The sequence below is a fragment of the Pteropus vampyrus genome, unplaced genomic scaffold (assembly GCF_000151845.1).
Source record: "Pteropus vampyrus isolate Shadow unplaced genomic scaffold, Pvam_2.0 Scaffold53, whole genome shotgun sequence".
Classification (NCBI taxonomy): Eukaryota; Metazoa; Chordata; class Mammalia; order Chiroptera; family Pteropodidae; genus Pteropus; species Pteropus vampyrus.
Window position 1 is genome coordinate 7,573,736 of NW_011888834.1, and position 25,051 is coordinate 7,598,786.

Sequence of the window (25,051 nt, forward strand, 5' to 3'; positions counted from 1 at the left end):
GTAGCTCAGTCAGATTTCTCTGCTTTGCTCATTCTCCTGAGCAGCCTGGAAACAGGTGTTATGGAGACCTTTTCTCAAAAAAGATTTTGAGGAAATGCACTTTTGGCCTTTATTCTCTTCATACCTCAGCAAGAGGTGGAAAAACAAAGAGTTTCTTTTACATCAATGAATATGGCCCTTTACTTCATTTTCCTACCAGGCCTCAAACCGATCCTCCCCAAAGTAGGTCCATTCTTTGGTTTGCACTAAAGCAGCGGTCCCCAATATTTTGGCACCAAGAACCGGTGCTCCTATGAAAATCTAACACCTGATGGTCTGAGGTGGAGCTGAGGCGGTGATGCTAGCGCTGGGGAGCGGCTGCAAATACAAACGAAGCTTCGCTTTCTCACAACCCACCGTTCACCTCCTGCTGTGCGGCCTGGTTCCTAACAGGCCATGGACCAGTACTGGTCCACGTCCTGGAGGTTGGGGACCCCCGGACTAGAGAGTGGGAATGTATGGATAAATGAATTTCAGTCTTTGTCATCTTTTAAAGAGGCAGAAATAAAAGTGTAAGTCATGGTTTTACAAGACTATGTGGTTTGAACTTTAAGAGTCATAACCATTGGCTTTGCATGAGTGTTTGGAATTTTATGCCCTTATAGCATAATTAAGTATAATTAAATATACTTTGTAAACTTGCTGGTTTCATTTTTATCTTTTATTATTATTTTATTTTTTACTTTTTCACTTAGAGAAAGATGAGTCAACTTTCATTCTCAGAATGTCATCTGTCTTTTTTCCTGTGTAAAAGAAAATTTTATGTGTTTATCTTTCCATTATGTCTAGTCCTATGTGTTTCAGCTCTCAAGGGCTTCACCTGCTCATCTGGATCTTTCAGTGTAAGGTGAATAGATGTAACTTGCAGAATGAATACTCAGCAAGAGATCAGAACATGAAAATTGTAAGATTAAATTAGTATGCTGAAACTATGGAATATTACCGCACCTTTGTCAAGCTGATTTATAGACAAACTGCAGCGACATGGCAATGCTGACTTGTAGTTACAGTGAATAACACTCAACATCATTCATAGCAGTGGGATGGGAGCCCAAACTTCTTAGAAAGACACAGATGCTCAAAGGTAGAGGAAAATCTTCAGCTTGTGAACACTTCTGAACTCTAGTAAAGCATCGTCAATTAGAAGTGGTGGCCATGGCAACTTCTAGTAGGATGGTCTGCTGAATCAAAGATGACAACACATTCAGAGTTCCTGATGGCTGGGCTAGAAGAGGCTTTGACAGGAGTCAATCCAATCTCCTCTCTTTTTATGTGAATTAGAGGTTGAAAATAACATGGATCCAAAGGAGATTCTGTGATAGAACCAGAATGAAAACTGGATTCTCCTGAAACCTACTCCCCGTTCTACTCTGGGGATTCTATACAGATGAACTGTTTGCAAGATTGCCAGCTGGTCATGGTAGTCTTCTGCCTTGCTACCATTGGTTGATTATTTGGAAGAAAACAATATTTCAAAATAGTATGGGTGACCCCAAACCTTTGATCCCAAAGTTATCTTCCCACCTAGAAAGCAGGGCAGACTCTTAGAAAAGGTCAACTTTTATTATCCTCTCCATACCTGCTTGGTTCTTTCCCTAGCCAGGCTCAAAGAACTTTTACCGATGTGTGCTCTTTTGCACAAATTTTGCCTGGTATGAGGAAGACATGCTGGGTCAGGAAGATCTCTCCTAGGAACCCAGAATATGTGGGGCTTACTTACCAATCGCTCCACATTTGTACTCTCAGGCTTAGGACACTAACTACTTCCTGGCAGGGCAAGGAGCCACTTTGTCCTCACAGCAGAGAATTCAGATTCTTCTTCATTCCTTTTGTTCGGCTCACAAGTACTGAGTGTCTATTATATACTAGGCATTGAAGTTGGTAGAGGGGCTACAGAGGTGAAAAACAAAAGTTTCTATTCTCAAGGAGAAAGTATGTTGCGACCATAGTATTATAACTATCTGAGTTGAAAGTGGCTTTAGAAAATATCTAACATTTTCACATTTATTATTTTATAAAGTGCTTTTTACATACATTTACTCATTTAATAATTATTACCCTGTAAAGCAAAGAAGAAATGGAGCCTATGAATATTAAATGACTTAGTTTTTAACCAAGCCAGTTTTATTCCTGTTTTATAGCCAAGGAAATTGAGGCTAAGCAGGTAAAACATTCAAGATCCTACAGTCAGCAATGCAGTATCAGGACTCAAACCTTGGTATTTTTACACTGGCTTCTGTTTTATTTAATTTAATTTTATTTATTTGTTTAGGCGAGGCAACCCTTGGTTGACCTCACAGATTGCAAGGACCTTGTCAGTTTACAATCCCTGGTCTTCCTAGATGGTCTCCCATCCAAGTACTAACCAGACCCAACCCTGCTTAGCTTCCGAGACCTGACAGGATTGGGCTTGTTCAGGGGAGCATGGCCGTAGACTGGATTTTGTTTTATATCACACTGCCCTATTTGTGAGCAACCAAGTAAATGAGATCAATTTCTTTCAAAGAAGATCATACTGCTATATCCAGCCAGTGGTTACTCAATATTAGAAGGGGACACATTGACTTCCATAGTCCTGACCTGTGCTTTTTGGTTGTAGAGTTTAAAGCAGTACTCTGATAAGGGCGATATGGTGTTTATGAGCTGACAACAAGGTGAACAGTCTTTATTCCATAGTGAACTGTTTACAAAGCAGCTTCCTTTTGTGAAGCAATCCCAAGACAGATATGAAGTTAACACAAAAGCCTGTAATAATAAAATGTATGTCACTCTACCATCTGTTTGTGGGTATACACACAGAAGCACACAGAGTTCTTTAAACTGGGCTTCTTGGCATTTGGGACTTATCCTTTAGGTATATGAGAAGTCATTTCTGGGTGATGAAATTCACATTCTAAGTTCTAGCCCTGCAACTCAACTGGGAGAATACTGAAAAGCTGAGACACGGGCCTGGCATATGTACCATCTTGGCTCTTCATCAAACAAAACAAAACTTCTGGGCCTATTGTGGGTGGCAGAATCACAAACTGTGACAGGCCTGGGTTACAGATTGAAGGACATTACAGATACATAGTGTTGATTCAGCAGAGATCTGTCCTGGTCAGAAGAGATGGAATTAAATATCTTCCTATAGTTCTAAACTTTTTTCTTCCAGTTTCTACTAGTTGTGAGCCAAACCCTGGAAGCCTTGCTGATGGGCCATTGAGAAGCCAAGACAGAGGTGTCAGTCAGGTCTGAAGGGTGAGGCCTAGGAGAAAATCAGCCTGGGAGATGGACATGTGTCGGAAAGCAAAGTGGAGACAGGCAGGGCAAATAGTTCTGCATGGTGCCTGTCAGAAGGCTATGGACGTGTCCTACTCTCCTAAAGACAGGCTTCCATCTTCAGGTAGTGCCACTGGGCACCTGTTAAGAGCCAGACTGAATGTTGGCAGAAGTATGAGGAAACAAATACCAAGACCACACACAGAGTGCCTTCTCCTGAGTCGGGGTGAACTGGTGGACATAGGCCCAGCAGCTACCATTATCTGTGACTCTCAAGTGGAGGCTGGAGCCGGGTCCAAGCCTGAAGGCTAAGCTGACCTGAAACACCTCATGCTGCAGGTCTGGGGTCCGTGTGTTTGCCTTGTTGACAGCTGGCTTGCTCTGCTCCCCAATTAAAGTATAAGCTCTTTTAAAGTGTTTCTAAGTGTCTAGTATAGTGCTCAATTAATTCTAAAGAAAGTACAATTTCTCTTCTTTCCTTGGATATAGACAGATAGCCAAAGTAAGAAAGGTCTCTGCTCTTTAGCTCCTCAGCAGATTTACTCAAACATCTAACCAGCCATGCTTCTTCTTCTTCTTTTTACCTTCTTCCTTTCAACATATGCTGAGTACCTGAGAGTAAGGAAGATGCTGTGTCTTTATTTGCTGTGGATGTGACAGATGAGGTATCCGATCTTTCCTGCCACCACATGGCCAAGGGTGGCTTGCATTATCGCTCTTCATCGCCGGCCTGACAGTGTTAATGGTGATATTGTTCAGGCTGTGGTTTATGCGTGTAAGCATGGCACTTATCACGATGCACCGTAAATTTCCTGTTTAATCCTTTCCTTTCCCCTCCAGACCATCTCATCTCGTAGTTTAAGATCCCCATTCTTAGGATGTGGGTCTAGGTTTAATGTACAAAAAGCCTTTCTTTCCTCTGTCTTTTAAATTTCTTGTTGCCCAGATATCAAAAAAAAAAAAAAAAAAGTTTTTGCATGCACCAGTTGGAAGTGATTTTGACTGGCTCTGAGAGTACAACCTCTTTCCAGGGTGTGGGCCCACTGCCCACCTAGCTGCCATGGCAGGCACACCTGTCAGTGCTGTGCATGGGCTCTCAGGGTGGTTACATGATGCATTTCCACTACTCTCATGATTTGTAAAACAACCTGTTCTGTCTTCCAAGTTTTCCTGTTTGTCTACTATCTAATTTAATTGGAGATTATCAAAATAATCTTATTTCTAGATTTAATAGGAACAAACTCTGTTTATATAGGAAATGTTGGTTTTGTTTAATACCCCAATTTTTCTGTTGTTTCATAAACATCACATTTATTTGCAGTTCCTCATCATGATTTCACTCCCCTCACCCCACAATTCTATTCAGTCTTCATCAGGGAGCCTCTGTGATAAAATGGCAAAGTCTAGCTTTGAGTCTTGTTCCAGACCAGATGGAGTCACCAGAAAACTGTCTCATTTTCAATTTTCTCTAGTACAGTTGACCCTTAAACAATGAGGGGGTTAGGGGCACTGACACCTCGCATAGTCAAAAATCTGTATATAACCTTCGAGTGCCCCAAAACTTTAACTACTAATAGCCTACTGTTGACTGGAAGGAAACTTTACCAATAACATAAACAGGTGATTAACACATATTTTGTATGTTATGTATATTATATACTGTATTATTACAATGAAGTTAAAGAAAAAAATGTTAAGAAATTCATAAGGAAAATATAGTTATTTATTGAAAAAAATCCGCATAGAAGTGGGTCTATGCAGTTCAAACCTATGTTGTTCAAGGGTCAACTGTATAAATAGGGGACCATATTCATTTGGATCACCATTTCCCATAAACTTGCAAATAAACATAACAAACCCTAACTAGGGATTTATTCCTAAAAAAGAATTCTAATTGGTATAAGTATTTTAGATCCTCTTTTCTAGGAGCCTTGAGAAGTAAGGTTTAAGGCTATTCCTTTAATTTTACATGTAGATAATAAAGTTTTCCTAGTATTTGAAAAATACATCTATTTATAGACTATAGATGATAAACAATTCAGAAGGAATCTGACTGAAAGGACATAAATGTTAAGTTCTGGAAGGGTCTTTAAATAACACTGTCTTTCTAAAGCAAGGTTCTATGGCCTGGCTCTGATGCCTCTTGAGAAGCCTTTGTTTACCTGGTTTTCTTTATATTGGGTGTGAGGTGAGCGTGGGGAGGTAAAAAGAAAACTGGAAGTGTAAAAAAAGTATTCAGGCTACTTCCAGGAACATCTTTTGCACCTCAGAAGATAACATCTCCACCTAGTGACGTTTTAATGATACTACAGTAACTCCTAAAAAAATGTTTATTTGAACTTTTCAGATTAATATGTCTACCATAATTTCCACTAGTTTAACTTTAAACGTGTATTTAATTTAATTACTGGGAATTGAGAAGACACCAACCTGAAAATTAAAATGTGTGAAATCTTTTCTGGGAGAATAAATGAGAAAGCACAAATAATAATACGATAGAACAATCATCATCCTTGTAGTTTTCAAGGTAGAAAAATGACATGTTTAAAAAAAGCTAAGTATATTCTATTAGTCTAGGTTTTTTTCCTCTGCTTTATTTTGAATTAATGCAGCTTATATAAATGATATGATATTCATTGACTTAAGGGCAGAGAGTTTAGAAAAAGAATACTTATTGAGCTTCATGTGTGCATTGGGTATCATCATGCCACTCGTTTCTGGACACATTTTGAGACAGTATGGCACAGCGGTTACACCTGCAAGTTTCAGAGCCAAACTGGAGCTACTGACTTGCTGCATGACCTTGAGCAAACTACTTAAGTTCTCTGTCTCAGTTTCTCCATCTGCAACATGGGGCTACATGCGACTAGTACCTTTGCCAAAGTTACTGTGACAATGAAATGAACTAAGATGTAAAAATCCCTTAGAGTTGTTTCTGGCACACAATAAGTACTCGTTATTTGTTAACATTATCATTTAATCCTCATGATCCCCATTTTAAACTGGGGCTCAGAGAAGTTAAGTAATTTGCTCAAGGTGTCACAACCACAAAATGGTAAGGTAGGGATTTAAGCCCATATCTGTCTGACTTCAAAGTCTTTGCTAATTCTTCATTGTTAGAGTATGTTAAAAAAAAAAAAAAAGACATTCATTAGTGCCTTGAACATATGGAGACAACAAACAGAAATCACGAGCTATTGTGGAAGAAAGCACCTTGAGATTGGGAATTAGGGAGCCTATGTTACTGTGTAACCCAGTAGATTATTCTGGGCATTAAATTCCTCATTTGGTAAAGGAGAAGCTACATGATCTAGGTATGTTCTTTCTAGTTCTAATATTCTGTAAGTAAGTCTATGAGTCTACAGCTGACTCCTAAAGTATCTTTGTCTTTGTCTGCCATTTAATCCTGAGTTCTATCTTTAAAGGAAGCAAAATTCTGGCTATACGTGTAGTATGCCACACAACCATATCCGTGAAAGTTAGTTTTAGACAAGCATAGAACCTGGTTGTTCAGCTTAGGCACTGCCAAATCCCTCCCCAAACTGAATGAAGGTAGAGTCAGGCCTATTATTGGTCTCCTGATTCAGCTCATCTAGGCATTTAAACCGCTACACTTTATATGTCTAGTCCTATTTGCAAATCAGCCTTTTAGCCTCATTCCCCCACCTTGCCCGAGTTTTTATTCCAAAAGATCCACAGTTACTATATATGGCTGTTTTGGGTCAAAGGAGCAATTTAAAACTTGAAAACTCCATCAAACGAGACAAGAACCTTTACAATCATCTGTATTTCCCCCTAAGTAACAGAAATAAGAAAGTTAATATCACAACCTTTGTTTTTAAACACCTTAAAAAAACCCGCGCAGAATCTTTTGGTATCACTCCATGCGTAGGTCCCCAACACTCGTTTTCCTCGCCCTAATTGGCTAAAGTATCTGTCACTCCACCACTTTTACTCCCCTTCCAAGAAACTTCTTTGGATTTAAACCATGGTCCCGCCCACCCCTCCTCGCTCCTCCCCAGAGGTCACTGATTGGTCTAAGCGCCACTCCGCGTGGGGCTGCTTAGGCCACCGCGCGCGGCGCCCGCTGGGAGCCGAGTCTAGGCGCGAGGACCGCGCGAGCTCCCCCGGTGTGCTCCCCTCCCCCTGCGGCGACCACCGCTCCGACCGACTGGTCCCCGAAACGGTGGCGGCAGTTTGTAGTCGTTGGTCCCAGGGATTTAGGACTAACATTGGAAGACCCGAAGGGGTGAGGAGGGGATGGGGATTGCGGGGCCGCTGCCAAAGCGCTGGTAATGTCTGGAGACCCTGCCTCCAGGCCGCAAAAAGTCTTGTCCTACTCACTCTCACGCCAAATACGTAGTGAGGACCCACGCCCCGCTGGAGGCGGTGTCTGCGGGCTTCGCCCTCCCGGTGCCCCTGCCCCGTCGAGCAGCGGGATGGCAACTGTCACAGGCACGACTTCCCAGCCCCACGGGGCATCTTTTGCTCGGACAGCTCCAGCTGTCAGCCCTCCCAGCGCGTGGTCCCAGCCGTCTGACCCCCCAGCGCCCCGTCTCGTCTGGGCCGTTGGCCGCTCCTTCCGCCCCACGGGGCCCTGCCCTCTCTCCCCCTTATTTCCGCTCTTCCCCGCCGCCTTCCGGCCGCTTTCCACCTGCTGCCCTCCATGTTTTTCTCCTAACCCTCCCCTCCGTCGACCACCGCAGGTCAGGCCACCGGCCTCACCTCTCAGCAGGACGGCCGTTGTGGGCACCCACGCGTTCCTTCTAGAGGCTTTGAGACAACGCCCAGGGGGTCCCGATAGCTGGGTGAGATTTGGCAATCACGTCGTGGTTTTCACTGAGTTCTAACTGGGGATGAGCCTGGAACTTTCCTCTGCCTTTGACTCTCTTCCTGTTTCTACCCCTAGTGTTCTCTTGTGTGTTGGGTTTTGAACGTTGGAAGGCTGCGGGTCTGCGGGAAAGATAACTGACCACCTTTCACCCGTGACACGCGGCTGGCAGCCATGGACGGCAAAACAGGCAGCAGTACCATCTTTATTTGCTAACATCAGACAGTTTTAATTACTAATTCGTAAAATATTTTCTTTGGGTTAATGGAGAGAGCACGGAACCAGGCGTCAGAGGACCTCCGATTTAATCCTGGCATGATATTAATTCTGAGATCCTTGAGAAGCCCCTCGATTTATTTGGGCACCGGTTATGTGAATTTAGTTTAGCTAATGTTGAAGTCTCTTTAAGCTCTCTCTTACATTCTTGAAACTATAGTCTTTATATATGGTCATTCTAATAAGGCTAAAATAATTTAGGGGATATTAGTAGGAGCTTTTTAAGACGGCTTATCTTACAAATTTATCTCATTTTGTGTTCGAGGATGAAGTTAGAACAGGAACCGGGATATAACATATTCGCATGTCGGTAGAATTTTGCTTAAATAATTAGAAGACTGACAAACTTTTCTTTGGAGCCTTTCAAAGTTAAAGCTCCTTATGGGCTCTAATGACAAATTCCTTTCCAGGGTTCGCATTTAAAACATTCTATTTTAAAATTAGTTTCTTTGCAACTATGTGCCATTATAGACATGAAGATGACTATTAGTACCAAATATTAGTGTCGCCTTCGTTTCTGCTTAAGGCACTGCTTTAATTGCTAATTTTCACGTAAGAGGGTGAAGTATTGGACTTGAACATTATTGCCAAAGATTATAGTACATAAAACACTTGAAATATAAACATGTATATAACTGGATATATTATGAGGTAAGAATTTTTCATAAGAATCTGCCTAATTTATGAACTAAAGCTTCGTATTTTCGATGGTGTAATGTTTGTTAGGAAACTTAGACATGTCGGTTTAAGGAAGGTTTGTGAATAGAAATCAAATGATTGATGTAAAATGTGCCCAGATTTTCATATTACTGCCGGGTGTTGTTTCTCATTTTCCTACTTGACCATTTCCAAAGCAAGAAAAAGAGGGAAGAAAATATGATTTCTATGTTCAAATTTTAACATTTCAGATGACAAATTATAGAAGACTTTAAGGAATAGTAGTGTAATATTTTGTCGTATTGTACAAGAATTTTGGTTCTATTGTAGATATTTTTATCCTAAGTTCAAAGAGCATTACACTTTTGTGTTCAAAGCAATATTTAGAAAGTTCTTAGTTATAATTATTTTTTAAATAGTTCAGTTTTTAAATCTTTTTAAATTTAAACCTGCCCTCCACAGTATTATTAGAGGTTGTGAAACATCTAGTACTAAAGCTTTTTATACATTCTGTATTTAACTTATAGGAATAAAAATGTGCTCTTATTCTTTAATAAAATTTAAAAATGGAATTGAACTCATCTTTCTATACCTTTTAATTTGAAATGTTAGACTTATGTATCAATACACTTTGACTAATTATTTAAATTTGCTAGCCATGTTGCTATAGTGCAGTCTGTCACTAAAATGCATTGTCACTAAAAAAATCTTCATTGACCTGGCAACCATGGTCTAAGTGTACCACACTCAATAACAACTGAACTAACAAGTCTGGAATTTAATACCATGTAATTTAAGAAATGCCATAAAGATCTAATGTGCTTTCTATAAAAGCATTTTGATACCTTAAAAATTATTTTTTTCACTATTACATTCAGTTTTTAAAAATCACAGTAAAACTTGTGTTCATTTTTACAAATTCATAAATTTTTGTAGTAATTCAGAAATGAAGTTTCAATTGAAGTAGTTTGAATGAGTTGACACATTCCTTTAGATAAATGATTAATTTTCATTTATATTTTGCTAAAATTATACCTGTCTTTTTTCATAATATAATTTCTATTTTGGAAGGCAGTACAAATTTGAAATTTCTATTTTTGTTAACTTAAGATGCTTAAAATTAAAGAAGATGTAGTTAGCATTTAAAGCTAAAGCTTGATTCAGATTGCTGCTTGAATATCTGTCCTGTGATTAGCTGTGTTATCTTGGCCTTCTGTCTCACAGCTTTATAGGTTTTCTTTTCTTTCTTCTTTTACTTTTGAACTCATCTGGAAAGGGATCTTTGAAAGTCTGAAGTTTAGGAAAAATTTAGCTGTGAAAGTTGGAGTTCATAGATGGTACAACAGTTTTTAATCTACCCTACCAAGTCTTTTTTGCACCAACCATTTGTGTCATTCTCTTGCTCAGGGCCCTCCTTCCCTTACTCAGATTCCTTGGGTCAGCAGGGTAAGGAAAAAAGTTTGTAGAACACTTTGGAATGTGAATCCACAGCTGCAAATGTCAAAGGACTACTCGAGCCTGAAAGCTTCAGTTGGTATGTCAGCTTTGTCATGAAGTATAGGATTGCTGTGCTTCCTTGGAATTTTGGTAATTCTCAGATTAATTCTGGAATATTTTAGAATGAATATAAAGATACTGTATGCCACTCTAAGATTTGGTTTCTAATTATCTGGTTGAGGTTCTTGAATTCTGGCTCTTTTAGAAATGTATTTTGATTAAATTAAGTATGGTGTTAAAGTTGATGTTTTTAAACTTTCTTATTTGTGAATTAGATATGTGTATATGTTACCTTTGTTTTCAAGGTTTTAAGGCAAGAACACATTCTTTTCCAAAGAGAGAATGGGATCGGTGACCCTCCAGTGTGTTTTATTCTTCTATGATTTCAAGTTTTTGTAATATGTTGGTTGAGATTTCTTTACATGTACTAAGTCTGGCATATGTTCTGGTCATTCTCTAGTAAGAGTCTTTAATGTGGGGACTGACTTATTTCAACACGAGACCCTAGATAATATCTTTAAAAATACAACATTAGAGACATGAATCAACCCAAAATGTGTATCTGTAAGGTAATTGCAGGGCTGGGTTGGGCAAATGGGAATCTCTGCCTTCATGTGACCCAGAGTTTAAACCATAGCAAGTTTGCAGGTGTTTTGTTTGGTCTGTACAGTTTTTGTTATTGTATTTATAATTGGATTAATTTTTAGGTGTTTTTTTTTTTTTTTGACTATGCAATACTCTGTTTTCAAAGGACAATGAACGTCTTGTAGAGATATTGCTCTTTAGAATGCAAGCTTAAAACACAGAAGGCACCTAACTGGATGATGATGATGATGATATTAATATTTCCTGGATTGTAAATCCTTTTAAGGCAGGGTCTATGGTTAAACTCTCTGTACTACAGTTTGGAAGGGTTGTTAAAGGCCACGTTGTCCAGCAGTACACCCTTTGCTTGACTCTCTTCTGCATGTCAAGCCCATGTTTGAATACTTCCATTTGGCAGAAAGCTACCTCCTGTGGCAGCCCTTTCCAACCTTGTACAGTTGTCTCTGCTAAGTAGATATATTGAAGCACTCTCTGTCTCAGGCACTATGTCCCTGTGGTTATAGTTTTTGTCTGTTAGGGACATTGATATTACTGAAAATCAAGTAAAGTGACTTGGATATAGAAAACAGCAGTAAATGTATATAGTATTGAACTCCATTGTGAGAATTTGACTTACATTTTTGAATTGGGATGTGGAACTAAAATATACCCTGGACTAAATTCGAACATGGTTTTTCACCAGATTGCTTTTTAGTTATGCCATTTTTATGCCTGTGAATATCTGAACATATAAATGGAAATGACATTTATGTAGCTGTACAGTTTTAGTATGTAAATGCAGCTCTTTGGCTCTCAAATTTTAAAAATCGAGAGATTTCACATAAAAATCAGAGTTCTGGCTTCTCTTGTAAAATTGGAAAATTTGGCATAACTGGAAAAACTGGATTTCTTTATGGTAACTGTTTGCTAGACTTGAGTAACCACTGCCCTTTTCAGATTGTACATTGACTTTGGTTAAGCACAGGCCATAGAACATCTTACAGTCTTGTACTTGGCCTTTCCACTTATTTAAGGTTTCTTGCTAAGGCCTCGTAGGCATCTGAGTTGGTCAATTTGTGGATACTCAGAGTTAACGTGTCCAAAATGAACTCTGATCTTTACCCCTAACATCTGTTCTCTCTCAGCCTTCCTCATGCTTCTCATGACTCAGGCCAAAACTTTGGTGTTATTTCTGACTTATTCTATTTATCTCATGATCCATATTCAACATGTGAGAAAACCCTCTTGGGTATACCTTCAAATATAGCTCTTATCAGAGACTACTTCTTTTCCCCTCCTCTTGAATATCTCTGGTCCATGCCACCATCATCTCTCACCTGAATTTTAATTTTAGTCTTCTAATTGGTCTCTCTGCTTCCATCTTTGCTCTTATATTGACTTCTCAACACAATAGTTAGATGATCCTTTTAAAATGGAAGACCTTATTACTCCAGTGCTCAGAATCTACAGTGGCTCCTCATTTAACTCAGAATAAAAGCTAAAGTCCTTCATTACCTGACTTTCAAGGTTCGTGTGACGTGGCAGCTTGTTACCTCGCTGACTTCACCTTTTACTATTCCCTGGTTTTACCGTATTGGTCCCCTTGCTGTCCCTTATATGTGCCATGCACACTTTCATTTTTGGGCCTTTTGTCCTCATCTTTCCATTTGTGTGAAATACTCTTCTCCAATAACTGCATGGATAGGTTCCCTAATTCTTTGCTCGAATGTTCCCTTCACAGTGAGGCCTATACTGGTTATTCTATTTAAAATTGCACCCATTCTTTTCCTGCCAACCTCCTCCCCTCTTGTGCTCTATTCTTGTTCTCTTTCCCCCTACTGTTACCTTTTAACATATATTATTATTTTATTATCATTTGTTTTTCCCATTAGAGTATAAGGTATATAAGGGAGGATTTTTGATCTTTTATTTATTGATGTATCTCAGATATAATAGTTCCTGGCACATAGTTGGTGCTTAATAAACCCTTGGTGAACAAATGAACGAATTTGAGTTTTAAGTCCCTGGTCTGCAGTTTGTATTTTCCTTACTCTTTTATTAATTTATTAGACAATATTATTTTATCAGAAATTAATGTTATTTTATTGTATATTAATTAGATAATACATTTATAGTACTTATGCAAAATGCTGTTTTAAATCGTTTATGCTTAATCCTGACAACAATGCTATGAGATAGAAACTATTATCCACGTTTTACAGACAAATAGACTGAAGCCAAATTTGCCCAAAGTCACAGCTAGTAAGGGGAAGAACCAGGATTCACATTTAAGCAGTCATTTGGTGCCTGAGTTTGCTCTTAATTATGATACCATGCTACTCTTTATTTTTAGGAAATTAGCTTTTTATTATGTGTATTGCAGATCATTTTTCCCTGTTTGTAATTTTCTGTCTTAGTTTTGTGATTTTTTTTTTTTTTGCTTTCCAAAAGCTAATATTTATGTAGTAAAAATAATCTAGTAATATTTTCCTTTAAGGTTTTTTGTTTATGTATTAGAAGAGCCTTCTGGATTCTAAGAATTAAAGAAAAATAAAATAAATTTGCTCATTTTTATCCCTTAGTTCTGATTTGTAGAAGCTTAAGATAATCAGGTATATATTTTATATCACTTTGATTACATTGTGGAGATTTCATTAGAAAGAGATGAGACTAAAACCTGGAACAGTTAGGAACATAGTACTAATTCAAGTAAGAAATAATTGAGAACAGGCTGTGGGGATGGATTGGAAAAGATTGATTTCAAGAGATAATTAGAAGGTAAAATATGCAGGTCTTTGTGACTGATTAGCTGTGAGTCAAAGGAAGGATTCTGGGTTAACTCCCAGGTTTCTGGTTGTGAAAGTTTAGAGAAGGGAGTGTGTTGTACCATTTATTGGTTGAATGGATAAATTGATGGATATATGGTAAAACTGGAAGGATAGGTTTGGAAGATAAAATGACATTTAGTTTTGGATATATTGCATTCAGGATGCCTATTGAACATCTCATTCTCAATACTTATATTTGTTATGTAGTTTGATAAATGAATCTTAGCTTCATAAAGAATACCAGGCTTCAGAGATTAAGGAAAGGAGGTAGATGGCAGGTAGAAACTATATGTGTGCATTGTTTTCTTCAGAATTAATTCATTGGATGCAACGTAATAACTTAGAAGGAGCTTTAAAGACTGTAAACAGATCGTGTGTGTGGTATGTATGATACGAATGTGTTTGTAGCTATATTGATTGTCACTGAGCAAAATTCACTTATCTTAAAACTAGGAAAGACTTTAGAGGTCATCTAATTTGAACTATTATCAGCTTATAATTTCTGAATATGCCATTTGCATAAAAGTCAATTTGGAGGTTTCTTTGTTCCTTGAGTTAAAAGTACTAAAAGGTATATCAAAAGCATTTTCTTGATGGTGGGGAGGGGAATGTTTAAGATCAAGCAGACCTGGGTTTGAATTCTGTCTGTGCCACTTTCTGGCTCTGTGATCTTGGATAATTTATCTTTCTTAGCTTCAGTCTTTTTCATATGTAGAAATAATAATTTTGTTTTAGCAAGATTGAGACTCCCTTCTAGTCATTGTAGAGACTAGAGATAATGTGTAGAAATTCCCTGGCATTTATAATAGGTCTTCTGAGTAAACTGAGCCTTTTATGATTGTATTCTCAGCCTATTTTTGTCTAATGTTACAGTTTTGTTCTGAAATAAATTAGTGTAAAAATAAATTGAATATCTGGATTCTAAACTATACTTATTTGCAGGTGTTTAATCATTTGAAAGATTCCAATATTTGCATAAAATTAGTATTTGGGTTCAGGACCAAAAAATGAGTCCTAGAGGTTTTTGTTTTTTATTTTTTAACAACAATTAACTGATTTAATATTCATAAAAAACTATGAGATAGGCAACATGATTATCTGTATTTTACAGATGAGGAAATTGAGGTACAGAGGGGCTATGTAATTTATCCAAAATTATATAGCTAGTAAACGAAAAGAAAGGACTTGAATCTAGGAGTCTGGCACCAGAGCCACTGTGCTATAGAGTAAGAACAAGTGAGTATAACTGCAGTGACAGTTTTACTTACTCTAGTGCAGTGATTCTTTGGTAATGTCCTCTCTACTCACACTTTTTATCTACCTTAGAGATGCTGATACTCTTCCCTAGGTATGTGTCTTCCACATCATACTAAACCCTCCACCTTTGAGAAATGAATGTTTCTCAAAAAAAACAACAACACAAAAAAACCCCACCAAAACCTGCTGCCTGTGCCAACAGTGTGGCTGCATGAACAGTTAAGATTTACGGGTCTCCAGTATTTTTCAAATGAACCTTGATTTAACCTTTTGTAATTTCAGCAAGCCTTTTAAATACATTGCCTCATTTAATCCTAACAGCAGCCTTGTGATGAACTATGTTGGTGTTCTCATTGTACAAATGAGAAGACTCGGTGTAAAGAAACAATAACTTGTCCAAGGTTGCACAGCTACGGAGTGGCAGAGCTAAGTCTGAAATTGAGGTGCTGTGGCTGAAAATTTCATGCTGTTTAAAATGCCTTGCTACAGTGATTTGATTTTCATTTATAATTAGAAAATTTCTGTTTAAAGCCCAAATAGCTCTTCTAATGTATTTCCCCCCATACTGTGGATTTTAATTTTTGTATTTGTTTATGGTAATGTCAAATGAGAGAGAGACATAAAACTAAGAAACAAAATAAATCAAAGTATTGATCTTTAGGATCGGTGTAATCTTTTTGACAACTGGAGGATGTGGTAATTTAGTTCACTTAAAAAAATTAAAAACATTTTTATATACAATGGCCAACATAGACCTTAGCTTCCCTTCCCTAGCTTCTTTCCATCCATTGATGTTAGTTTCTTAAGCTGCTGCTAGTAGGAAATCACAGTAGCTCCTGTTTCTGCCTAGAGGACAGGTGGTCATGATCCCTGCTCTCTCTAGTAGCTTCTAGTAGATAGGAGTTCTGTTTTCTTATTCCACATGTCTGTTCAATTTCTGATAACTGGTGGAGCTCGTGAGGATTCCTGACAACATGAGTGGTATCAGCATAGGGTACATTTACTGGACAAGTAAAGGCACAGAAAAACCCAGTTGGCCTATACCATAAAATAACTTAAACCTTGGGCTGTATAGATCGACAGTGGTCATATATTCATCAACAGCAGTGTATTTATTTCCTTACTCCTGCTTTCTTTTTTCTAACTCTCTCTCACTTCTGTTTTCCCACTCTTGTTTTTGTTGCTCCTTATGTTGTTCTCTTTTCCACCTTTGCCTCCCTTTTTTTGTAGCTTAGGCCTTGTAAAGGTACTGCTTTCTTGATAAGTGACATTAAAAGAAGTTTCCAGCCTCCACTCTAGAGAAGAATTTTGGTGCAGGACTGCAGTGATCACCAAATGTAGCAGCCACAACTATCCTTGATTTCTTGCAACCGAAAGAAATACTTCATAGTTGCCTGGTGCTCCGTGTTGTAAACACTGTCTGTATACTTTGTTTTAGGGACTACAACCATGAATGAAGAAAATATAGACGGAACAAATGGATGCAGTAAAGTCCGAACTGGTACTCAGAATGAAGCAGCATTACTTGCTTTGATGGAAAAGACTGGTTACAACATGGTTCAAGAAAATGGACAAAGAAAATTTGGTGGTCCTCCTCCAGGTGTGGGTTTCTTTATGTTAAAAAAAAAAACCAAACCTGAATCTTTAATGTGGTCATTTCCATTATGTGTGTATCTGCACAAGTATCCCAAACAGTAGCTCTTTTCATTGTAACTGATTTAAGACCTTAACAATCATTTTTACTTGTTAGGGAAAAGAGGTAGGTTTTATAATGTTATGCATGTTTTACCCTTACATTTTTCACCTCTGCTCTTGGTTTAAGAAGCAATTGAGAAAGAGATTGGGTTGGGTTTAGAAAGAAGTCAGGATTGGGTCAATATGGAAAAGGGTACTCTAGCTATTATTAGAGAGGAGGTGGTTTTGGGAGGAATTTGAAAGAGCAGTGAGTAGAGGAATGGTGTCTATACTAGATGCAAATCCGATATAATGTTTTCTTTTTCTACCAGTAGCCAAGGCCACTTCTTTGCTCAAACCCTCCAGTTAACTTTCTGTCAGACTTAAAAATGAAATCTTGGCCTCTAGCTACATGAATGGCCACATTACCTACCACTTTACTCCTCCCTCAAGTACATGTTAGTCACACAGGCCTGCATGCTCTGAGTTGTTCTATCGTATAAAATACTTGCATTTTTTACTTCCTGATATATCCTCAAGACTCATTCCCTCATTTTATTCAGGTCTCTGCTTAAACTTCATGTCCTTAGAGAAGATTTCCCTGACTACCAAAAATATCAACACTTGTGTGGCTTTATTTTTCATCATAGCACTTACCATTCATTGTCTCCTTTCTCTATTGAATATAAGCTTCTTAAGGGACGGGGTTTCTATTTTGTTCTCTACTGTATCCCCCAGTACCTAGAATAGTGCATGACACAAAAAAGGCTCACAGTAAATTTGTGGAAGTAATGAATGAATAGTGAATATAAGGATCTTATTAGAATTTATCTGTATTTATTTTTGTCTTTCAGGTTGGGAAGGTCCACCTCCACCTAGAGGCTGTGAAGTTTTTGTAGGAAAAATACCTCGTGATATGTATGAAGATGAGTTAGTTCCTGTATTTGAAAGAGCTGGGAAGATATATGAATTTCGACTTATGATGGAATTTAGCGGTGAAAATCGAGGTTATGCTTTTGTGATGTACACTACAAAAGAAGAAGCCCAATTAGCCATTAGAATTCTTAATAATTATGAGATTCGACCAGGGAAGTTTATTGGTGTGTGTGTAAGCCTGGATAATTGCAGATTATTTATTGGAGCTATTCCCAAGGAAAAGAAGAAAGAAGAAATTTTGGATGAAATGAAGAAAGTTACAGAAGGAGTTGTAGATGTCATTGTTTATCCAAGTGCAACTGATAAGACTAAAAATCGCGGTTTTGCATTTGTTGAATATGAATCTCATAGAGCTGCTGCTATGGCTCGGAGAAAACTAATTCCAGGTAAGCCTATCCCTTTAAAGGTTATTTTCCCATATCCACCTTATTACAAATATGGAAAAATGATAGAATCTCTTAAATTAGTATTGTGAAACTATATAATGCCCTTAAAGAGAAATAAAGATTGTTTAAGAAAGTAAAATAAATGATTTTAAAAGACTCATTATTATAAATGAATCATTATTTATAATAATTTACTGATTTACTGAATGTATATATTTATATTGAGCTGTTAATTGTTGTTTGATAAAAATCCAAAAGACAATGCGTAATTCTTCTAATAAAGATCTGTCTTTGAAGTGTATTTGTTCTATTGACTCTTTAAAACTAATTCCACTGTCAGTTCTGGTTAGATTTGCCTTAGTAAACTTTCATGTAGATAGGACACTGTAATGATTAACTAAATATATTGATATGTATTTGAATTTCAGCTTCTTTGGATAAATAGTTTTACTTAACAATATTTGACTTTTGTTTTAATTGTCTTCAGATTAATTAATTTTTTTTACAGGAACATTTCAACTATGGGGCCATACCATTCAGGTAGATTGGGCTGACCCAGAGAAGGAGGTGGATGAGGAAACCATGCAGAGAGTTAAAGTTCTCTATGTAAGAAATTTAATGATCTCAACTACAGAGGAAACAATTAAAGCAGAATTCAATAAATTCAAACCTGGTGCAGTTGAACGGGTAAAGAAACTTAGAGATTATGCTTTTGTTCACTTTTTTAACCGAGAAGATGCAGTGGCTGCTATGTCTGTTATGAATGGAAAATGCATTGATGGAGCAAGTATTGAGGTAACACTGGCAAAACCAGTAAATAAAGAAAACACTTGGAGACAGCATCTTAATGGTCAGATTAGCCCAAATTCTGAAAACTTGATTGTGTTTGCTAACAAAGAAGAGAGCCATCCAAAAACTCTAGGCAAGCCACCAGCTCTTCCAGCTCGTCTCAATGGTCAGCATAGCCCGAGCCCCCCTGAAATCGAAAGATGCACTTATCCATTTTTTCCTGGAACAAAGCTTACTCCAATTAGTATGTATTCTTTAAAATCAAATCATTTCAATTCTGCAGTAATGCATTTGGATTATTACTGCAACAAAAATAATTGGGCACCACCAGAATATTATTTATATTCAACAACAAGTCAAGATGGGAAAGTACTCTTGGTATATAAAATTGTTATTCCTGCTATTGCAAATGGATCCCAGAGTTACTTCATGCCAGACAAACTCTGTACCACGTTAGAAGATGCAAAGGAACTGGCAGCCCAGTTTACATTACTTCATTTGGGTAAGTTAAAAATATTTTAAATAATATTGTAGAATATGAAATATATATTATAAATTCATTTATTTCGAACTCAACATTAGTGGTGAGTATTTAACATAAATTTTAGCTCAGTTTTATGAATTCCTGGTAAATTTTGAGACTTTTCTCCTATAGAATCTTCCTATATTTAGCTTTTTAAACCTTACTTATGAGAACATTTGGTTTTGATTTACTTTAGAGTTCATGATCCTGTTTCATTAATTTATTGTTTTGTAATGACTCATCCTCATTTGAAATAATAATTTCTACATAAGTTATAGGATTTATTACTTAAAGCAATTTATAAGAGGGCCCCTGCATCTTTGGTGAAGTCTACGCAGTAATCTTTGGGGGGGAGCAAGGGTAGGAAGTTGGTAAAATCAGAAGCATTTCAGAGGGGTCGTGTGTAGACACAGCCTTATGATCACCAATCTGGAAATTTGTTATTACTCATGAAAGACAAAAAGCATCATTAAAAGATGTTCGTGGCTATTCTATTCTTTAATTCCATGCTTTAAAAAAAATGTTTCTCTAAAGCATTTGAAGGGTAATTAAGAAAGGTTTTAGATCATGTGCTAACTAAATATTTGGCATTGTGAAGGAAGAGTATAATATCACTCTGGTATTCTCCTACTTCCCGTTTTTTACTTTTTTGTTAGCTACCTCCTCCCTACCAGTCTGTCTCATTTTTAAATGCAGCTGTAGATTTCAGTTAGTGATGACTTTGTGCCCCAAATAATATTTATTAGAAGAATACTGGTTGCTTGAAAATCAACAATAAAAAGGACAAGTCTGCTACTAAGCACTGTAGTTGTTTCTTGGTTATAATTGTCAAACTCTTAGCTTAAAACTGATTTACTATATGGTTGCAGAACCATACTACTGAAACATATCTATCTCTTTAAAGTTGATATTCTCACATTTGTTAAGAGAAGGCAGTCAAAAAGGAAAAACATTGTCAAAAGAGAAAATAATTTTTATGTATTTTATAGACTTGCTTACCCATCATAGGCACTCCCATATGATGTTATTTTCAAGAGATTCTGATTTGGAGATCTCTTCATAATTTTAGTACTGAAGGTAGGATTTCCCTCAAAGAAACTTTTCAGTAGTGTCCTCAATTGTTAGTTTTGGAATATTTGGTCATTTTACAGTTATCTAAGTTAATTCTTAGATATGATTTCCATTAATGTACAAAATAGAGACCTTCCATTTCTCTCTTAATAAAGACAATCTAAGTTAAATATAAAATTAGGTGGGTAGCAGATAATTCAAATTATGGTTCTTAAAGAAAAATGGATCAAATTAATTCTTTTTTTGAGTAGAATATAGATAATTAGCTGGTGAGCAAGATTTTCCCAGGATACTTATGTTTGATCTAACATTGTAATGCTAAAATATATTTTATTTCTATCCCCACTCATTTACCTTACAAATTTAACTTAAATTTCCAAGATTCTTAACACATTGTCTTAATTTATGTCAGATTTTCTGTTACGACATCGTTTGCCCATCTGGTTATCCCATAAAGATCAGATGTTATATGAAACCAGAGGTCTTTTTTCATCAGGTTTTAATTTAATATTAAGATGTTTTTAATTGAGTCCTACTGCTATAATTAACTCGTTATAAATTTTAGTTCCCAAAGAAAACTGTTGTTCAGGTATAGTATTCCCAACTTGATTATGTTTAATTGGGGATAAAATTAGCTTTAATAAATGAAATGCTTAAAGGGCACAGGCAGTTTGCTTTATAGTCATCTATTCAGATTTTATCAACCTTATATGAAAGCTGCTTATAATAAAAAATTGAGCGATTTGTGTTTTATGTATTTTCTCAATCTATTCACCATCAGAGAAAAGAGTTGAGATCCAAATATAAGCCAAAAATTTCAGTTAAACACTAGAGCTTGTTTGGATGCAGTATATAAGGCCTAGGGCCTTATCTACAGATAGTAACTGAATAATCCTTATTGTGATTGACTAGAAATATGAATAAAGGTTGAGTTAGAGGCAACTGAGGGGAAGGAGAGATGGAATTCAAGGAAGTGGAAGAGTCCGAGATCTGGGCTCTAGGAATCTTTGATCAGAAAACAAATGTCAGACTTTTCAGAGGACATGTGCGATAGACAGCCAGGAGGTTACATCATTGTGGCCATGTACTGGCTTGCTTTTTCCTTCTATTAATATTGGAACCTCTGGGCTTTAAAGTGTTGATGCATTTTTACCTGCAGTTTCCTTTAGGTGAAGGTTGTAGGGTTTCATTGGATGTTTCAGGGCTGAGAACATGGTGGTAGTAGTGTGTTCTCAGAGGGGTAACGGGAGTGTGATAGTGATATCCTGCTAAATGTTTAGTATTTCAAGCATTGGGTTTTTCTGAGATCTTGAGAAGTTATTGGTTGGTCCCTCAGTTGTAGTTCATTAAGTTCATCTTTTGGCTCTATTTTCTTAAAGAATTTAAATCTAATTTCCTAGATGGTGAATTTTAGCTACTATTTTAAAATGTTTTCTTTGGGTGTGGTAACTTAAAAAAATTGCTTTGATACTCTTCTATTAACCTTTTCAGTTTGATGCTATTTCAAGTATTATCTAGTCTTACCTTGATGATCTTTGATATGTGATATAAGCAGTCATTTACATTTTTATTTCAGAGCTCTTTAAGAGTATACTTTCAGTGTCCACGTTGTTTTGGCATTATGCCTATTTTTTCAAGTTTGAAAAATAAAAGACAAAAATTAGACTTTATTTAGTTTATCGACTGTCATTGGTGTTTTAAGGAAAATAGAAGTTCTTTTAAGGGGTAACAGGCACCTAATGAGTGCTAGAAGTCAAGAGAGTCTACTTCTGGTGACCATGGAGCACTCTTACCAGAATCCCAGAAGTTCTTGGTGTATAGTCTCTTAAAATCAGTTTTTAAAATGTGTGTGTGTGTATTTCCCAATTAAATTGCGCTCTATTTTAAGCAAAATGCTCTCGTTAAAAGAAAAACTAAAAGCTGGGGTTAATGCCAAAATTGAACCCTCGGTTTTTTTTTTTTTTTTAGTACTTCACAGTTAGAGACCATCTTCATAATGTCAGAGAATAACCTCTTTAACCTCACTGGAAACTCTTCACTCAACCAGGAGGATAAGAAATTATGTATTATGTGGTTATAATTAAGAACTTGTAATAAGTGGGATACTCAGTGGGTTTAATGAGTAGAATGCAGACTTGAGGGCTAGGAGATAGATTCTACATCAAATATTTGATGTATGGAGACTTCTTGGGTTATTCAGTATCAGACCTTTTCAAATAAACCTTTTCTATTTTACAATTTTATATATCTTTGATAATGGATGAGACTATTAGTGTGAATAATACTGCTTTTCCTAAAATGTTGCCTCTGTTTTGACTCTGGGCCTTCCAGTATTACTACTGCTTTCCCCTGGAGGGTTCTTCGCCATCTAGGAGTGGAATAAGGGAAATCAAGGAGATAAAGGAAAGTTCTGGAGAGTTATAGTTTTGAAGAAGAAAGTACCGGAGAATACCTACTGGAAGGAGGGAGGTAGCCTCAATGTGTGTTGATAATTCACCTTGATAAATAATTTATTAACAATTGTAGACAGGGCATTTCTTGTTTCTTATATAATACTGATGAAGTGAGTCTTTTTTTTTTATTTTTTATTTTTTACTCGTATGACCACCTAATGCTTTAAAACGGGTGAAGAACCTCTGTCGCCAACCAGCTTGTGCCTTTGTTTTAACTTCATCAGTTTTCTGTTGTTTTGGCCATGACTAATGAAGTTTAATTGAACAGATTTTTTTTGAATACCTCTAATGTGCTAACTATACTTTCTTAAGCATTAGGGAGCTAAACAGCTCTTAACGGAGTCTACTGAAGAAGGCAGAGACACAAACTCTTTGCATAGGCTACTTTGGGAGTACAGAGGAAGGGCACATCTCCCACTTGATCTGAGTTGTTAATCTTGAGGAGAGTTTGTGGCCGGAAACAGACACAACATAACCAGATACCTATTAGAAAAACAGCATGGTGGTGGGTTAATGGCAAACAGTACTGTACGGTGTTTTTTTTTTGTTTTTTTTTTTTGGTGATTTCAGTCAGATTTTAAGAATTAGAAGTTGAAAGGAAGTAGACGTTTTAGTTAATTGAAATTTCGTCAGTTCTGCTTTGTGAAACTTTACAAGTATTTTTTTTTTCTGGTACAACTATGTTGACATGACTTCCTCTGAGCAAGTAATTTTTTTCTAGATGAATCTATTCTGATTTGTGTGAACTATTTTTCTGTGTGAATTTCATCTTTTTAATATCTTCTGCACTTTCTTTTTTAAGTATTCATTTTTGTGACTGACTTGATAATTGCTTCTCATATTTGACTATGTAATGACATACATCATTAGAATCTTTGATTTTTTTTCTGGTGATTGAGTGGTAAAATATTTAGTATACATATTTTAAGCTTGATACCACTGTTTGGTTTCCCTTTAATATTTAAATTAGGTTTTGGTTTGCTAGCACTTAAAACATGGTTGAAAGTTATGAAACAGAAGACACAGCTGGGTGAAGGTATACTATTCTGAGAAGTTTTAATGTGAAAAAGAAGCTGCTTTTTTTCTTATGAGGTATTTCCAGATTGATGGGCGCAAGTGCAAAAATCAAATTTCGATTTAAAAAGTTTGCCAATAAATTGCTTTGAAACAAAGAGAAACCTTAGTTGTTTTTTTTTTTTTAACTTAAGAGATAATTTTAGGAGACACTTAAGCTAGGTACAATATAATAGTGATATCATAATGAAAAATTTAACTGTAAATAATTAGAGGAAAAATAGTAAGACTTTTAGACAGTTTTTCTTTCCAGTTTTAATTACAGATCTAACTTTGATGATACCATTTCAAACTGGTATTTTAAAGAACCAAAATTTGCTGAATTTGCTTTAAAATTCACTTAGATAAATAAGAAGTAGAATCAGCATCAACATTTTATACATTAATTTTTCCTATCAAGTGGTGAGACAAAAATTCCATTAACTCAACTATGTGTCTTTGACCCTCTGCGAGGGCCCAGTATTTATGAAAATATATTTCTCTTCCTCTTGAAACAACTATTTTTTTCCTGAAAGACCATCATGTGATATTTCTTATAATTCTTATCTTAATAACACTTGTATTAATAGACCATAATAATTTTGGAGTTAGCACTGTGAGAGCAGTAGCTTAGTACAGTAATGAGTAATCAAGTACAAGTACAAGAACCTGTAGTCTCTGCCACCAACAAACTGTGACCTTAGAATGGCAAACTAATCATTTATTCTTCGTGGATCTCAGTGCTTTTACTCTAAAATATGAGGGCTTTCTTTGACTTCTAAAGCTTCTCTTATTCCCTAAATTTATGGTTTTGTTTAAAATATGGTCAAAATCTGATGGACCAAAAATAATACTTGAAATTTTTATGTCAACCAAAATACATACTTAAGTTTAAATAGTTTAAAATTAAGAGCTGCTTTTGCAAGAATTAACCC

At 36.5% G+C, this 25,051-nt stretch overlaps 1 protein-coding gene and 1 pseudogene across 2 annotated transcripts in view; one reads left to right on the forward strand and one right to left on the reverse strand.

Moving 5' to 3' along the window:
- Nucleotides 1-2,356: 2,356 nt before the first annotated feature.
- On the reverse strand, nt 2,357-2,475 carry LOC111739788 (annotated as a pseudogene).
- A 4,914-nt stretch (nt 2,476-7,389) lies between these two features.
- RBM46 (RNA binding motif protein 46) overlaps nt 7,390-25,051 on the forward strand; it is a 34,624-nt gene continuing 16,962 nt past the window's right edge. Inside the window, exons 1-4 of one of the 2 annotated variants that reach the window (XM_011360315.1) lie at nt 7,390-7,549; nt 16,670-16,831; nt 17,760-18,227; nt 18,736-19,518. In XM_011360315.1, the coding sequence (XP_011358617.1) occupies nt 16,681-16,831; nt 17,760-18,227; nt 18,736-19,518 (1,402 nt within the window). In that variant the 5' untranslated portion in view covers nt 7,390-7,549; nt 16,670-16,680. The remainder of the gene's footprint in view (nt 7,550-16,669; nt 16,832-17,759; nt 18,228-18,735; nt 19,519-25,051) is intronic. The other variant, XM_011360316.1, reaches the window with a different exon arrangement.